Source organism: Lathamus discolor, chromosome 3 (genome assembly GCF_037157495.1).
Source record: "Lathamus discolor isolate bLatDis1 chromosome 3, bLatDis1.hap1, whole genome shotgun sequence".
Classification (NCBI taxonomy): Eukaryota; Metazoa; Chordata; class Aves; order Psittaciformes; family Psittacidae; genus Lathamus; species Lathamus discolor.
This window is the reverse complement of record NC_088886.1, coordinates 60851058-60869028: the sequence shown is the minus strand read 5'-3', so window position 1 is coordinate 60869028 and position 17971 is coordinate 60851058. Positions and strand designations below refer to the sequence as shown.

The 17971-nt window shown below is 44.4% G+C and overlaps 1 protein-coding gene across 1 annotated transcript; it reads right to left on the bottom strand.

Moving 5' to 3' along the window:
* Nucleotides 1-524: 524 nt before the first annotated feature.
* Nucleotides 525-16042, bottom strand: AMMECR1L (AMMECR1 like). The gene is made up of 7 exons (XM_065675531.1): nt 15672-16042; nt 13062-13506; nt 7665-7775; nt 7083-7197; nt 6263-6353; nt 5193-5289; nt 525-3996 (listed from the first exon to the last, which is right to left on the bottom strand). Exons 2-7 carry the CDS (start codon nt 13466-13468, stop codon nt 3885-3887), a joined length of 933 nt encoding a protein of 310 aa, XP_065531603.1. The 5' UTR covers nt 13469-13506; nt 15672-16042; the 3' UTR covers nt 525-3884.
* Between the last annotated feature and the right edge of the window lie 1929 nt (nt 16043-17971).

The following is a 17971-nucleotide window of genomic DNA, read 5'->3' as shown; positions in this document are numbered from 1 at the left end:
CTTTTTCCTGTAATCAAATGTTGAAGTCATCTGAAGACTACAACCTGTGAAATGCAGATAATCTATTTTCATTAGTTCATTTTAAAATAGCAAAGAACAATTCTGGAAGTTTAAGCCAGGTTTCCAAATTCAAGGGTTTCAGTACAATACAGAACTCTGTATGTATGTGCTTTATTTATTTTCCCATCATGACAACTAACAGAGTTATTGTCAAGCAAGTATCATTTCAGGATATAAAGATACTTTGCTATGCCATTATTAATAAAACATATTTAATCTTTGTTTCTACATTTCCCTACTATTTTCCCTCAGTTTCTTCCAGTGAGCATGTCTCTTGACTGTTTTATGATTCCAGATAGCTGTTATCCCATTCCATCAACCCCCCTGGCTCTGAACATTTAATCTAATGTAGAGGTCTGGTATTCATACATGTAGTGTATTGTTCATCTTTTTAGATGAGAAAGATTTCACCTTATCCCCTATAAAGGCTCTCAGAAATCATATAAAGACGACAGTACAAATAGTCTTTATCCATTATGATTTATTCTCTACAATACTTCATTAGAGGATAGAGTTCAATTATTTACACTCAGAAGTTATTATATAGGTAGGAGGCAACCAAGTGTAATACAAAGAATTGGTCTGACATCTCTGCACTGAAGGTCAAAAGAGGTCTCCTGCTTTAAGGAAATAAATTAACCAAAAAAACCCCAACAAAACAACATGTAGTTTCCAGAATACAAACAGAAAACAGCACTAATAGTCAGTGGAGATTGCAGATGTTTGTTAATGTACTATGAAAACAAATCATTCTGTGCAAAGGTTAAAATGAACTCTTATATTCTCTTACAGATTTTTTTCTCTGATAAATTGTAGATATGTGATATTTTGACTATAAAACATTCCCAAACTGAAATAGCATCAGCTGAGATTGACTGTTGAACATTATGGAAAAAGAAAAAAGTAAAGAACCTCACAGTGGCAACATTCCAACACTGACAGACTCCAGTGATCAAAGACATTCTCCTGCAGTTACTGTAAAACAAAGACAATTCATAATTGCAGTGAGATTATTTCTCAGTTGTGGTTGTCATGAGAATAAGCCCTTCTAGACCAAAAGGCACTTGCTCCTAAGGATGAAATAAGTCCAGATCAACCAGTTAGCAGTTGCTTTGAGAAGGAGCAGTTTTAACCTGCAGTCCCAGCCAAATTACCGTGGAGAAATTCTTACATCAGCTGGTCACTGATCTTGGTCGCCTCCATCTCAAGACAACTCAAAGCACGTCTTGTTTCTAGCTCACCTCTTCCATCCTTATGCATAGCTGCCATGTAATGATCTAGAAATGGGATTATTTCCTGAGACCACATGTCCTTGTCATGCATTTTTCTTCTGAGCTAACTTAACTATTCACACACTTTTCGACTGATTTTACAGCTGGACCCTTACGGGACTAAAGCTGCGAGGGCCTGTTTCTGAGGCAGCAGGCCAGTGTTTCTGATTTGCCAACTTCTTTTCTCACTGCAACAAGACAAGAACACAGTACATATTTAGAGGCATTTTTGTTTTTGTTTTCTTAAACAGGCTGAGTGGGGAAATGGAAGTGGGAGAGGATAACACTTCCCCAGTCCCAGACCACCTAGCCCACTTCAGGCTTCAACCAACCAAGTCATTCGATCCTAAAATCCTGTTCTTAAAAATGACAGCTAACCCTCCCCACCCCACCCCTTAGATATCCCCTATTCAAATAAAATGAAATCAGGAAACACTATACACTCTTGAAGACACAGAAGAGGGCAAACATTGGAAAAAGAAACAATACTGTTGAAAAGCCTGGCACTATATGCCTGCATGACCAGTCTCACTGAGCGTGCTCAGGGGTGAAGTTTTAGCACCATTTTTTTGCTTGTTTTGTTTTAAACCTCTTAGAAATTAAATTCTAACATAGAACACTTGAACAGTAATGAGTGTAGCCCTATGTATCATACTGTTTGACAGCTGAAAGGTGAATGGCATGTCCAGAGCTGACCCCACCCTCGCCCATCACTACACGGCACCTGGGAGAGTAATTACAAACCACTCGAGTTTGTAACAAGACTGATTTATTCTCAGCAGCAGGAAATGAAGAAACAATCCCTTAATCTTCAATTGCTTTTCAACAACATCACAAGGGAAAAGTGGCAATTTATAAGGATGACCCAGTACAGGAGGAAAGCTGGGTCAATATTGCACCTTTATCCAGAATAGGACCCCCTCCTTTCCCTCACGTCTCTCTCCTCCAGCAGGAGAATATTACACCAATATGAAGCAAAACTGCACAATTCTGTGTGCTTCTCTAGGACCAGAAGGAGCAGCAGCATGCAGTTCTGAGCTTTCTACCAGCCCTATTCCCTGCCATGCCAGAAGAGAATTTCAGGCTTCAAACACCAGTCAGTTTTAAAAGCCATCATTACCACACGCATGAAAGCTTTAAAGACATATGCAACCAAACAGCCATTACTCTTGCTATGCACTTGTTTTTTCTTTCCCGATCACTGTTGACCATACAGAAACTTGGAAAACAAAACAAAGCCCCCACAAATTACATTTGGACATCCATCACTGAGTTCGTGACATCCGTCAATGACACTGCAGAATAACAACTGGATAACTTCACTCTTCCTTTTAGGAGAAAGTATTTCTTGTAATCATCAATGATGGGAGAAGAAACAAGGGACGCATACGAGTTTTACACACTCTGGGTAATATGGGTTTCCCCACTCATTGCCTTAATGTGGTAATGACTAAACTGTGTAAGACAGTAACTTACCAGTTAAACTACACAGCTCTTCTCTATAGGCCTGCTATAAACTGGAATACTCGCAGTTCTCAAAGGTCAGTAGTCACACCAGAGAAAGTGGCTGTCCTATCAAAAGGAAGGTCCCCGAGACTTTAGCTTAAGTTAAACAGATTTCAGTCACTAGTCTCACTTGTGTGACTATAGTCAATGCCCTCCCCATCCCTCATCCAATCAGGCTCTGTTACAAATGTTTGGGCACAACACTTGGTTGCAACAGAGCAGACTGTCCAGGGACACCCAAGTAACTCATCCTATGCACACACAGCATGTGCCATGCTGCTCTCTTACAGGCCTAACAGCATTCTGTTTCATAGCAGGCTGCATTACAAAGCACTGTCTAAACAAACCCAGAAAACTGTAAACCAAGAGGATTTCTAGAAACCCATCCCTCAGTGGGATCTGATAATTAAAGCCTTCTTATTTAAATAATGAATTCATCTGCAATACCATTCAAAGGCTTTTCACATCTTTAAGTGTTTTCTGTCTGTGAGGATGGGGTGCTATCCAGATGTTCAACCCTCCCCAGTATCATTATGTCCGCCTGTGATGTGTGGGGACTGCAATCAGCTCTCAGTACACAACAGATACAAGAGATTTAAAAAAACTTAAAAAGAACCTAAAAAAATGTTTTGTTGGACTCCGTTGCCCAGACTGCCAGGGGAATGATCCTACTTGATCTGGGGGGCTTCCATAACAAACAACTCAAGATTCCAGAGTGTCGGTAATACACAAGAACGCATCAGTCCGAAGTGGCACTTTCACTCCTAGAGGTCTTCTGCACCTCACGACAGTTCATAGGCATGGAGCCCCAATCCAACTGAACCCCCATTCAGAGGGAAGGCTGAGATAAGGCTTGGGCCCCTGAAGTTCTGTCATGCTCTCAACGTCCCCCCAGGTCAGCTGGAAGGCAGACTTGGCAACGGAAGCTAGCATCATAAAATGGTGCAGTAATAGAAGTAACTGGACCAGGAAGAGGAGGCATCTGCCCCAATGATGTCGTAGCTGTTGGCAGCAACTGGGGAGTGGGACTGGTCATGCAGCCGTGTGTCAGGAGTAATGATTGTAAAGGGGGGGGGCATGAAGAGTGCCATTCTGGAAACAATGCTGACGCGACGCCATGTATTCTGCATAACTGATTGTCACCTTCTCACTGCGGTACCTATGGGAACAGCACAAGAAAAAATAACGTAAACAGACTAAGCAATATGAAGGGACTAGGCATAAAAACATTCATCCCAGATCACCTTTTAGCTCACGGCCAGTAGCAACCAAGAGGAATCCTACTAACTTCATAAATTACTTGATTTTGTTTTATATTGCCTCATACAGCAGTCTGAATAAGCCTGAATTAGCTTCACGGTCCCAAAAGTTGAGCCCTATTCAAGGCGATCATAATTAAGGAGACTCCTGAAGCAGTACACAGGAAACAAATGATCCATTTGTATTCCTTTTATCCACTTGCTGTGGAAAAAAAGGGACACAAAAAGTTTTCTGGGAATAGACTCAGTTTCAACGACTAAACAACCAGTATTTCACTATTACTGACTTTTGTGGTTATCTCACATTTGAAAAGCTAGTAACGAAAATGGTTGGGTAAAGGGGAGTCACGTGTATGTGACTTGGTCCATGTTGTACAGTCAGAATTACAAAATCTGAAGTCCCTTCTGAGAGACCAGAGGTTTCCAAGTGCTTCAAAAGCATGGAACTTCAGAGTGGTCGTAAACTGCATTAAGTCCATGTTACACCAGATTTGAACGGAAACCTTCATCCTGTCCTCTCCTGTTAAAAAAACCCCAAACCCTGCATAACCACTTCATTTCTCCAGAGGTAAGGAACGACCTGATAAATTAATGGTTCTATACAAAACCAGAATGTCCCAATTTTTACTAACATAAAGGGAGCTGAAACCAATAGGACAGCTGCAGGGTACAGAAAAGCGAGCAAATTCTGAAAACTAGCCAAATGAGTGTGGTTGGGTTTCAAGACAGCTGTCGCCTCCAAATAGCTACAACATCTACACATGAGCACACTGAGAAAGGGAAGTCCATTGTAAAGATAGATAAAAATCAATCTTTTTCACTTTCAAAGGTTCTTTTGATCTTTCATGTGGATGGTAACATTAAAACCACTGGCATTTCTCTTAGAAAATGACAAGTTCAATCCTGGGCAGACTGCACATATCACACTTCATTCCATATAGATTTTATGCCTAACATGTGGCATTTATGATTTTGTCTTTCAAACCACATCCCTCAGCTGAAAGAGGCTCAAAGACTTACATCAAGCACAAATGATTTAAATTACACACAAAACACTATGAAGCAAAATTAAAAGGCAACAAATGTATCGACTTACCTGGTAAGTTTAATCGTTTTCCTAAAATCATTGGTAATTGGAGCCTTAAAGCCACCTTTCCTGAGTAAGGAGTCTATGGTCTGGATCTGATCCCAGTCTATTAAAAAGTAGAAGCAAGGGAAATGTTTCAATATGTAAATGATTTTTCAACAAGATCAGAGATGCATTAAAAGGCTTCTAGAAAAGCACGCAATTAAACAACAATTTTGAGCTGTTAAGACATTCATGGTCTTATGCATGCCTGCTATCTGCACATGCCAATGCCTTTAACTCATATTGGAACTGGTCTATAAAACAGTAATTCCATTTTCCATATGACCTCTCTTCATATAAAGGTCTGTGCCTTGCTTCTGTTGCAGGGACCCCAACCTGTTTTATTACGTGCCACTCAAGGTTAGCTCCTTAAGCCTTAAAATAAAGTAACACTTAGCTCTTTACATAGACAAATTGGGATCAACCTGATGCTCTAGTGATAGCACAGTGCACTGCTATGTGAGAGATCAGAGTTAAAATTCCTACCTTCGTCTTTTGCCCCAGAGCCAGGAGGATGCGACCACTCCACTCTGCTAGGTGGAGGAAAGGAGGCAATATTTTGAGCAGTTACCATGGTGACCGCTACTATATTTGAGTGGGAAGTGTGCTCCAGAGGGGCCCTGTTTTCTGCCCTCATCTGGAGGACGCTACTTTAGCAAGAATGAGGAGGAAAGGGACTCTCCTGTTGGTGCTGTGCAGCCTGCAGTTATCCTAGTTGGTGGGAGAAACATAGAAGAGGAAAGATGCAACGCTGAATGAACCTAGAGGATCCATACTTTGAGATCCTCTATTTCTTAAGCCCTAAAGCATTTTTATGCTAAGATACAGCTGCACACAGATGTGGGATGAGAGAAAGGCCAGATGAAAACCCAGCAGCAAACAGCTGTATCAGGTGTCAGTTATCCAGATTAAGCCTGGTGGTTCCATGGCACTACTGTGAGGATAGCATGGCAATCTAAAACCAAAATCCATAGATTTCTGTTACCAAATCCTGTGACACAATGTGTTGACATGTTTGGCTGCCATCTCAAACCCACCTTGTTCCTTAGCAACCTCAGGTAAATACGTGGCTGTGCGTTTGACACCTTTCTCATTGATGAACTCTATTCTGATCCCATGGATCCCAACCTATAGATGGAAATGAATAGCCAAATAAGAGGTGTTTGCTAGCACTGAGTCCATGACCAAGCTGTCATTCCCAAAACACTGTGTATCTCTCTCTCTCTATGGCCAGTTTGGCTTTTGCCTGGATAAAGACATTCTCTTCCTCACTATCCTTACAAGGCAGGTGCCACTAATAGCTCTCTTAGCAGCATAAAGGGCCTCTAACACCTCTCCCAGATAAGCCTAACCAGTCTCCTTGATACTTCTTCGGAAGTAAGTCTTGTCAGAAGTCTGACAGCTTTCCATCTCTTATGTTGGGCAAGAAAGACAGGATTGCTACAACAGTCATGCCTAAAAGAGCCCAACCACAAAGTCTACTTAATCCTTCTTGAACTAAAAACACTTCCATGGACAAGGTCCTAAAAAAGAGTACCTTTGCTCTTAAGTACTTTTTCTACCCAGTATCAAAATACTTCCCAGTTTTTTATATATGTATTTACACCCATCTCCTATTGGGCCAAATCCATAGAACACTTTCATGTCTCTCTTATTCCTGTTCAGACTCCCTCCAACCAAAAGCATACTGCTAGCTCATTCTCTTTCTCCCTCCTAGTTTTCTAGCCCTATTTCTCCTATTCCCAGTTCCTTCTATCCCCATACACCTCTGTAACGAAGGAGACACATCACCACGTACTAACCCGAACCCGAACGGAATGAGAGTGATGCAGAGTTCCAAATGCACCTGGTTCTCACCTCCCAGTCCAGGTAGTCACTGGCATCCTCAAAGTTAGTGAGGAGGGAGACAGAGCAGAAGAGTTTGGGCAGCTCCTCGCGGGTCAGGGGTGGAAATCGGCTGTCCTTAAGTGCACTAAAGGAAAGAGAATATATATAGCCTAATACAAGCACCACATTAAAGCGTCAGATGCTCAGTTATTACCTTTTTGATTATGCCACTGTGAAACCGTTTCTTTTTGCTACTGCAGAGACAGTTATTTGCATCACCTCCTAATGTGATGAACTGTAATGATGAATGCACACACTAGTGCAAGCTTCCTGGTGCTTGTCTCCAACTTTCTGCAGCTGGAGACAAATTATGTGCTACATAAGATGTCAAAAGCATTAGTATGCAGGATAGGTTCCATATTAGCCCTAAAACATCAACCAAAATTCACCAGCTGGAAAGATGTTCCACTAAATCCTGATGTATTACCTCACCCTAACTATAATACATTTCTCAGGTTTCTTTTATTGTGAAGCATATAAAACTGAATCATGGTGATCCAGCATCTTAACCTTGAATCCTTACAGATCTTCGGATAATTAAGTTCAGATTACCTGGTTAATGTGTATTCCCTGAGTCCTGAGTGAAGATTCATGGCTGAAAAGGTCCCGATGCAGCCACGAAGCCGCTTGTCTCGCCCCGTCTTCCACGTCACAAAGAGTGGACTGGAAAGGCAAAAAAGAGAAATACTCCAGCCTCTGGAGACACCTGGTCGCTAAGGGGAGACCAAGAAGGTGTAAAAGGGCATGTATGCATGCACTTGCTTTCTCTCCCTCTAATAAACCCCAATACGCATGTTTTCTCACCTGCTATCTAGCAATAATAAAACCCTACAGATCCTCAAATTCAAAACCCCAACATCTTCCCCAAACTTGCCCTCCACTGACACCTTCCTGGCCAGACTCTGCACTATCTTCTGACGAATGATATGGTTATTTGACCACACTGATTACCTCTGTGAGTAATGGCCTCATTTAGTAGCATCTGCTAGTTTACATGACAACCCAGATAAAAATTCCTACAGCTGAAGCAACAGATTACTTATTTATAGTACCATTGAACCTGACAGATTCCCAAGTGTCCTGCAAATTATCTACAATTCAGGTTTGTGCTATGCTTTTCTTTTTAAGGGATAAAAAGCCAGTCTCGGTTGTTATGTTTTTGTTTTGTTTTTTTTTCACCGATATTTCCAGGACTTTATCCGACTTCTGGGTCCATCCCTAGTGCTCAGTTTATGTTATCATCTTCTGCTTACATTACATTCGATTTATATTACACACACTCCCTCCTGTTGAACACGTATCTAAATCACAATATTAAGACTACTCAAACATAACATGGATTTCTATTTTCTCATAAGTTATCATGAGTTTACAGGCATAACAGTAGATTCTCATTTCAATCTGTTAATGTAGAAGCCATGGTTAAGCCTCAGAGAACAAACAGTTCAGGACAACAGCATTCAGTAGAGGTAAACAGGCAAAGATGACTGATCATATTAAAAGCAAAAAAATCACTTCTACAGATGTGAGTGAAATTGCAAACAGCTGTAGAGAGACACAGTAAAGAAAAGGACAATGCACCTCTACAAGAACATCTGGAAAATGCTGCAAGGCAACTGATGCTGCTGATCTAACTATAAAACCAGGATGAGTGATCTTACATTTTTCAGATTACAGAGTACTGAATACAAGATGTGGTCACTTCAAACACAGGCATAAATGAGAAAGTCATTAGTGATTCCAAACATCAGTCTGTGGGTATCTATTGCACTTTAAAGGCAAATCATTTGACGGAAAACACAGTGTTAGTAATTTCTCTGAGATGAGACAAACATTGACAGGAGATCTAGAACGTAAAGACAGATTAACTGGTTCTACAGCAGAGATCTGACACTTTGCTCAAACTCTTGAGGCTCTTGTAAGCAATGTATCTTTGCAGCAAACATTACACAAAACAGTAAGATATTCTGTTCAGACAATAAAACCAGCATGGAGTGTGGATGATTTCTCAAACACAGGCAACAGAGCTTCTTATGTTTAAGTATTTAGAACATAACTTAAACTGTAGTGATAAAGCAATGCCCAGTGATGCTCCTCAGAGCAACAATGGAATTAAAAAACTCTATCACAACATAAATCCATCATTCAGGATCTAGTTGCCATCTACGACCAAAAAAAGTACTACCCAAAATAGCACACTGCCCTTAAATGATAATTGTGAAGTAGTCTGCCCACAGAGGAAGCGGAAACATTCTTCCACAATCACCAGCCACCTTATGTATACTTGACCAAGACAGAGGATTTACTGTTCTAGTTTTCCAGCACCCCCTCAAGGCACTGGCAGGGTATCATTCCTCTAGACTTTCATCTAGCTACCATGTATTGAAACAGAAAACAGAAACAGCGTAAGGAAATACATTAGAAAGATAAAAGATACTAAACTTACAAAGGAGATTTCTGAGCAATGCTGTCACAAGCTCAGTGGAAATTTAGCTTAATCTAAATGAAGTTTTGCAACCATTACTTAGCCCACGTGACACTCACCCCAAACAGAAAAGGGAAGGGAGAAAACGAAAAGCATCACTGACACAATACAACTCTAAGTAAGCTCCTTCTCTTCTTCAATTCAAATTACAGGTTTGCATTTTCAATTCACCTCTTTCCCATTCCAAAGAAAGAAAAAGAAAAGTGGGGAAGGGAGAAGGATGCTTCCACTGAGCTGCGACACAGCTTTCTGCATCTATAATAGAAGAGATCGTATCAGAAAGGACAGGATAATTGCATTCAGGAGGCCGTCATGTTTTAAAATACCTTAAAGCACACTTGGAACAATTTTTTCACTGCGGTCATAACAACTGAGGCATAAAAAAACCCAAAGACATATGATTTTGTACAAGTATATAAAATTTCATTATTACGAAGATTTTCACTGTAGAAAAGGTGTTGTTTCTGTATCTGAAGAATAAATGCACTTGGCAGATTGCAGGTGTGGCTGACACTAAGCCAACTGTTCCATAGCCCCTCCCTGAGAAGCGTATTTCCCAGATGTACTGAGAAAAGCCACAACCATCCTTTACCCATGTTCACCCAAAAGCACTTACTGGTACTTCGCAGTCTTATCCTCAGCTGATTGTGGCAACTATATCTCCCCCAGCCACAACATCCTACCTAAGTGTGTTTGAGGAGGGTTTGCTAGGCTGAGGGGAACTCCAGCAACTTAAAAACTAGCTTCTCCAATTGCAACTGCAACGGGAATTTTTAAGGAGCAAAATATAGTTTGTTCAAATCAGAATTTAGCTTGCACCAGGGAAAAACCTGTTACAGTACAGATTTTATGACGCAAGTACCTTATTATTTGCCTTGTAAGGCAATTAGAAACTCGCGTGGTGTAGTTTTAGTACCAGTTTGTAATACCTACTATTAAAAAAACTCAAAGACCAAAGTACAGAAGTGGAAGAAGTAACCGCTTAACTACTTGCATGCCAGACAGGTTCAAAACTGGAATTTTTTCCAGTAATCTGAATAGCAGAAGGGATATTACCAGGTTAATTCAGACGTAAATATAAATCTGCCAATGCCACCTTCTCTACAGTGGTTTGTGAACATCACTGCTCACACGTATGTAAGGTTCCCTCACTCCATAGATATTCACCAGCTCCGTCATGCCCATCAAAATTATAGTCCAGTCTCTCAAGCTGGTAACTACAATTCACTACGGTTTTCAAGTCATAACCCTTTAACTTTTGTTACTGCATTGTTTATGCAGAATCCTGACCTTCATGACTACTTCTATTTTGACTTCAGGGTTCAGCACCAATCTAAAAGATCTGTTATGCAAGAAATAGGTCGGGACAAACCTGTGCCATCTTTCTATTCCTTCCATCCACAGGCTCTCTTCTGTCTGTCCAGACAGACTGCTGGTATATATCTCTGGTTTTGTTCAAAGATCTCTTACCTAGACATAAATTATGCTATGAAGGACAACAATCCAAATTATTTCTGTATTTAACTTTGCTTACTCTTGTATTTGGTAACATTTGGCTTGAGGTTCATTACATTACTGTCTCAAGTATGACAGATCATCCCTGTGTGCTGCTTTCCAAGAGCGCAAACTCCATGCTTTTCCCTGGGGTACACAGAACTATTTGCTAGAAGCCACAGCATAAATGCTGAAACACAAGAAAATTCAGGTAGATGCTGACATTTGCCCAGAGGGGAAATAAAAAGAAGAGCTGTTTTTTGCTCTGGAGTGCTGATATACAAGACTTTAAAATTGTCAGCTCAGAAATGCCCAATGAATGATTTCAAACTTTTCAAATCTGGGCAAATTTCAAATTTCAAATTCAGACTGCCGATATTCCTGAAAAAACACCCTTTGTGGAACTAGTCAACAGGAAGAGCCACAAAATCCAGCTAGGAATCTCCTTTAACACCAAAATAAGAGAGCTGTATAAAGCCATCGTTCTTACTGACTAAAGAACAGAACAATAAAAAAACCCCTCTGCATTTCAAGTGTCAAAACAATCAGCAGACTAACACATCATTTTCTAAAAGGAGCCTACTTAGCTTAGGTATGAGAAACAACAGCAGAAATACTTCAGCCTGGGGAGACCCTGGAACTATTCTGTATTCCAGTCCAGAGTATTTCTCCATTCACTTGTATTTGCAATATTAAACAGCTTAGTCTGCAGTAGCATTCAGAACATGAATCCATAATCCTGCTTGGATAATAACTGCATGGAAGCACAACCTACATCTACACTGACAGACAGTGAGGTGGGGAGACATTCAATACACGGAAAAAGTCCTTGACCTGTTTAAGCCATTAGTTCCTTTACATCAATTTAAAATTCATTAACTTAAATTAAGGATGTCAACAACTTTTTATTTTATCTGTTGCTCTGGAGGTGGCCCCTGGAGGAGAGTCAGAAGGTGTCTCTGTCATTGATCTTTCCCATATAATTCTTCCAACAAACACTTTAACAACATTAACATTTCCACACCCATGCATTCAACCTTCAGATAAACATTAGCTAAATCTCACCAACACAAAATACCTTCATAAATCCTTCCCCTCACACATACCTCCTTTCCTATTAACTTTGGTATCGCCCTTGAAAGTTAACTCTCCATTTCTCCCCATATTGCCCAACTAGCACTATCTCTGTAACACAGGTTTTGAGTTCTACAACTAGTAAGTATTCTTTTTCCATGTTAAACCCATTAACTTGGACAGCTGAGCACCCTGGTGAGCATCCTCATCCAATTCTCACCAGCTCAGCACTTGCTTCAGGATGAGCAGGGAACTTATTTCAACTTCTTTATCTCCTTTCCATCTGCTTTGCAGAAGGGAGTCTCTCCCCTGCCCCTTCACCAATGCAGTGTCTGACATTAAAAGCAAGATCCTCTTCAAATTAATGACATTATTTTACTGTTTTCTGGAAGTTTTGAGTTCAGTTTCACTCATTCCTTTAGTACACTTTTAAGGAAGGCACAGCCCAGTTAACCTTTTGCAGAGGAATCCGTTTACAATGAAGGGAGCAAACTTTAACAGAGCGTTATCACCAAGTGGGTTTGCACTCCTCGATAAAGTATGCAACGTCTCACGCAACACAGCAGACTGGGAGCTGAAGAAGCACCACTCTTCCTCCTTGCCTTCCTTGCCTAGCTCTCTTTCTGTCGAGCTAAGCATGTTCTCTTTTGAAGGCCAGTCCTCAAAGCTCCACTCATCCCCAATGACAAACACCACAGAGTATTTTGTACTCTTTCATACACTTACAGCACATCACTTTTTGTTTCCAATAGACAAAGCAAGCAGCAGAACAACCCCCTTCCTCCCCGCACACCAGTTTTCCCATCCACCAGAGGAAACCCTTCATCCCTCCCCAGCCAAACCACAGCTCTGGATGCTGGTTTCCAAGATTTCCTCCCAAACATGGATTTACTCACTAGGGGTCATTGGTAAATCGAGGAAGTCGTGGCTGAGGGAAACCATAGAGATGACAGTAGAGTACATCAAAGCAGTAGCAGCACATCTCTGCTGTCACCACCAGGTTCTTGGTGCTGTTGGCAGTTCCATTGGGCCGAGTAAGTGGGCTCAGAGCTCCTGAAGTGGGATTCATTCGAGTAATTGGGGAATTTCCTGGGCCCAAAGTCAAGTCAGATACGTTCTCCCTTCCATTATTCCCATCTGTGTGCTGGTGGTTCTGAAGAGGACCTGAACTGGAGCCTGGTACAGTTGTGGCCTGATTCCCATGACTGTGCGTTCCGCTCCCAGATAATTTGGGCTTCTTTACCCCACAACAGCCAGCTGCCAGCTTGGGCTCAAGTGGAGGAACACAGCGTCTTTTGCCCATCCTGCTTCACAACTTGCTGCCTGGAGCACTGCAGAACCCTGGCAAGGAGGGAGGGGGAAAAAAAACAATGAACAGTTACAGGTGAAAAGCCAACAACCGCTTCCTTGCTTCTGCTAAGATGTCAGAGAGGCTTGCTTCTGCAACAAAAAGAGGAAGAAAACCCTCACAATGTGCAACCAAGTACAGACCTAAAGCCCGTTCAGCAAGTAGAGTGGTTTTACACAGAGTAGAAGAGTGTGTACACAACATGCATGAAATCACACTTGTAAAGTCATTGCTGAGGTTTACTGAACACTTCAACAGGTGGCCCCCCAAATAAACAAATGAACATAACCAGCCTTCCCATAAAGGGAATTAAACTGTTGGGAGAGCAGAACAAAAAAAGACAAAAGGACTTCAGATCAGATATACCACATCTACTGCTTCTCCAGATCACTCCCCAACCCCCAGTCAGTGCCTGCACCGATGGCACACAAGCTACTGAACAACCACAAGTGCATTCCCCTTCCCCATTCTCAACAGAAGAGTGACAACTCTGAATGACACCTGCAGGGCTGGAGTCCCAGGGGTTCTGCCCTTGATTTAGCTCTAGCCTAAGCAAGACACAGAGAGAAGCTACAAGCACTGAACCTCCATTTTCTAAACACCAGACTGTTTTCCAGACCCCGTGAACTCGTGAATCTGCATTTACTTTCTAGGATTAAGTAAATCAATAGCGCTCATAAATAAACACGCACAGCCAGGGTATGCAGGAGAGGAAGAGCTGAAGGCTGCACACAGTCTGAACAGAGGGAAGTCATGATGGCAGGAAACAGATACAGTATTTAAGAAAACCAAACAAACAAACCCTAGTGTTTTGCTTGCAAAGAAGGTAATGCTAGCTCTTGCATCACAAGAAGGGGTGGAACAAATACAGGGAGGAAGGCCTATGCAGACAAAAATGAACAATGATAGGCAAGGACCACACGTCAATGGTAACATGTTAATGAGTGTAATACCATCACCATGACATCTAAACACACACACACACACACACACACACACAAAAACCAGTCCCCCATCTGTCAAATGGGGCTAAAGGACAGGCATATTAATCACAGAGAACACGGTGGAGAACTGGAAATCACACTCTGGCTCTTGCTGCTTCTTTAACCCCAGCACATCCCTTCAACTCTTCCAAGTACTTAACTGATGGCTGAACTGATAGCACATACAGAATGCAGGTAGGTGATACGCATTGAAATGCATGGCATGACAACTCTCTCCCTTCTCTGTGCCTGCGGACAACGCAAACTTGATCCATGAAGCTTCACCAGCCATCATGAGGAGTCCTATGATCCAGAACCCAGATTCCAGAGAGATGCGCACCCTAACACAAAACACGAGCACTCGGAGTGCTTGCTCTGCCCCTCACCTTCCAGAAGGATAATCTCCATTAGGCACAGTTTACAAGGCCTAGTGAAAATTATCATTTTTACTTTGAACTCTGCCTTTGTAATAAAGAAGTATAACTTTGACAAAGTGAACGCACCATTTTCTTTGGTGCCTAGTGAAAGTTACCTGCCGTGTCCCAGCGACGCTGCTGGGACAGGAGCCTTTCCAAGTTACTCTTGAAGGCTCAGCCATATTTCAGGGTGAAAAACTATTTAAAGCTATAGCTCTTCGTTTCACACCGGAGACGTGGCAGGGGGCAGAGGAGAGATCGCCTCCGCTTGCCACCCCCTGCATCAAGCAGAAGGGGCCTCACAAAAGCGGCGGCACCGCTCCACGGCCGGTTTCAGCGAAGCGCACCGCTTCCCTCCGCGGGAGGCCCCCGCTGCCCTGCCCTGCCCTGCCCGGGGCTGCCGGCGCACGGCGGCCCGAAGCGATGCTGGCTGCAGAAGGCCCTGCCTGCCGCTCCCGAGCCGGGCTCGCTGCACCGGGGCAGCCCGGCCCCGCCGCGGGACGAGCCCCTTGCGCTCGGACACAAACTTCGCGGCGGCGCTGCCGGGGCGGCGGCAGCACGGCCCGGGCAGAGCGCGCAGCGTGCCCCGCACGGCACAGCCGCCCCCCCGTGGCGGGGCAGCACAGCCGCCAGTAGGGGGCGCCAGGGAGCGGGATCCCCCCCCTTTCCCCGCCGCCATTAACCCCTTCCCCGCCGCCGGGCGGGCGGATACCGGCGCCTTCCCCCCGGCTCTTCCCCACCCTCCCCGGGCTCGCCCACCTCCTGCACCCGTCCCGGGCCGGCCGCGGCTTCTCCTCCGCGTCAGCCCAGCCGCCGCCGCTGCTACCCCGCCGCCTCCTTCTCCCGCCTCATGGAGCCATGGGCCTGGACGAGGCTCCCCAGAGAAGCGGGCCCGGCGGGCGGGGGGAGGCAGGGCCCGCCGCGGCCGGGCCGGGAGCCGGGCTTCCCGGGGCCGCCGGGCAGCGCGGGGAGCTGGAGGACTGGAGCGAGGCCGAGGGAAGGTCCTCCGCTATCCCGGCAGCCTCCTCCCTCCTCGTGAGGTAATAAGGGAAAAATGTACATAGTCCGCCAGCCTCCCGTCGGCCCCGTGGTGCCGCCGCGACCATAGAGAAGAGAGGACGCTCTTCCCCCCGCCTCACAACCATAGACGCCTCACACTTCCGCTCCCCGCCGGTGGGGGCGGGGACGGCGCTCGCGGGGATGGGGTCCCTCCCCCGTCACGTGACGGGCCGCACGTGCGAGGACAAACAGTGTCGGGGGCGGGTGGGGCCGCGGGGCTCCCCCGGCTGCGCGCCGGCACGGGCGGGGGCGTGGTTGCGCCGCTCCCCTATTGGCCAGCGGGCTCCGTGACGGAGGCGCCCAGAGGAGGGGCGCGCGGGCGGAAGCCTCCATTCTGCAGCTGCCGCTCCCCCCCCCCCCGGTCGCTGAGGGCTGTGGTTCGGTCCCCGCTCCAGCTGAGGAGACCGGAGGGGGGACGCGGTGCTCCCGCACGGCTGAGGGGAGCCGCGGCCCGGCCGCACGCACCGGGGCGGCTCTGCCGGCCCCTGCCTTCACCCGGCCCCGCAGGACGGAGCGGGAGCAAGGGCAAACCCCGACTCATCTTCAGCGCTGTCGCTGTGTGTTTCCGCCTGTGAAGACGGGGATGAATACAGCCGCGGCCGCCGCGCGGATGATAGCGACAGTGAGCTGTAAACCACACCAGAACAGAACTTGCCTTTCGTTAACAGCTCTAAATGCTGCTTATCCCCACTGGGGCACCGAATCCTCTTCCGCTTATACGCCACCCTATCCAAAATACCACAGCAAAGCGGTTTCCTCCCCCCATTATCCGCTAAAAATAGCGGCCCCTTTCTCAAACGACTTCTCTCAGCGGTGGCTGTTTTGAGCATTCGAAGTCGTTGGGCCGAGGATCAGTGTAAAAGTGAAGGTGTTCCAGCCGTATAAGGCAGTGTCAGCCTACAAAAGAGAAACCCTGCGGCAAACAGCAACGTTACTTCCCAATTTCCTTCTGAGAACATGAGGAAAACACTGAAAAAGCTGAAGAACAGCTTGTGGTGCTCACACAGAAACGCTACACCTTCAGCCTCAAGAGGCAAACCAGCATAGCTGTTTGACAGTGTTAAATGGGAGGTCTGCATACCTGATTCGAGCATTAGGAATAAATACAAGGCGAGAAAACATCAGTTGGGAGAGAGCAAGCTGAAGGTCAGTGGATCTCAATCTCTCTGACATAATCTATATGCTTTAGTGCAGCATTAGGCCAATACTGAAATTACTACCATTCAAGGTTATGGAATAGCACAATCATTTTGATCTAGGTGATAGCCTTGAATACGAGCTTATGTAAACTGAGGTTCCAGAAAATCAGGTGAGAAGAGCTTAGAAGAAAAGATTGAGTTGTTAATTTCTGCAGTTCCTTCCTCCTCAAAAATACCTCACCTTTTACCATTAAGGCCTTGGCCTTCATCCAAAAGCACTTTGCCAACAATGCAGAACAAGTCCCAACCCTACAAAAGGCACTTTATAATCCCTGCAGAGGCTTTATGAACCTGGGAGTGTTGGCTTGCCGTTATTACCATGACAGTGTCAAACAAATACTTGACCAGTTGTGCATGTTCTATTCCCAAAGCACAAGAACTACAACGTAAAAAGGTGGGAATCAATTAAACCGGTGCTTATTGTGTCTTACCTCTCACATTTCAGTTGGTGCTGTGCCGGAGCCTCTTGCATTTCAACATACAAGCTCTTTCTGGGCTTGTAAATGACGTTCGCTTTCTTCTAGGCAAGGAAGTGAGCAAGCAATTATCATAGCTTATAATAGCGTACTGGAATTGTATCTTACAATGAAAGTAGTTTTCATTTAAAAAGTAAAAGTCAAGGTCATGAGAATGGGACTGCCATCCAGATAAATCTGAAGTATGTTTTTAACACATGGAAAACCAACTTAAGAACAGCATGAAAATGGACATTATACTTACTTCCCTAGTAAAAAGATAGTTAGAAATAAGGAATATCTTTCTTTGCCTACTCTTAGGAAATAACTCAGTGCTGAATAGAGT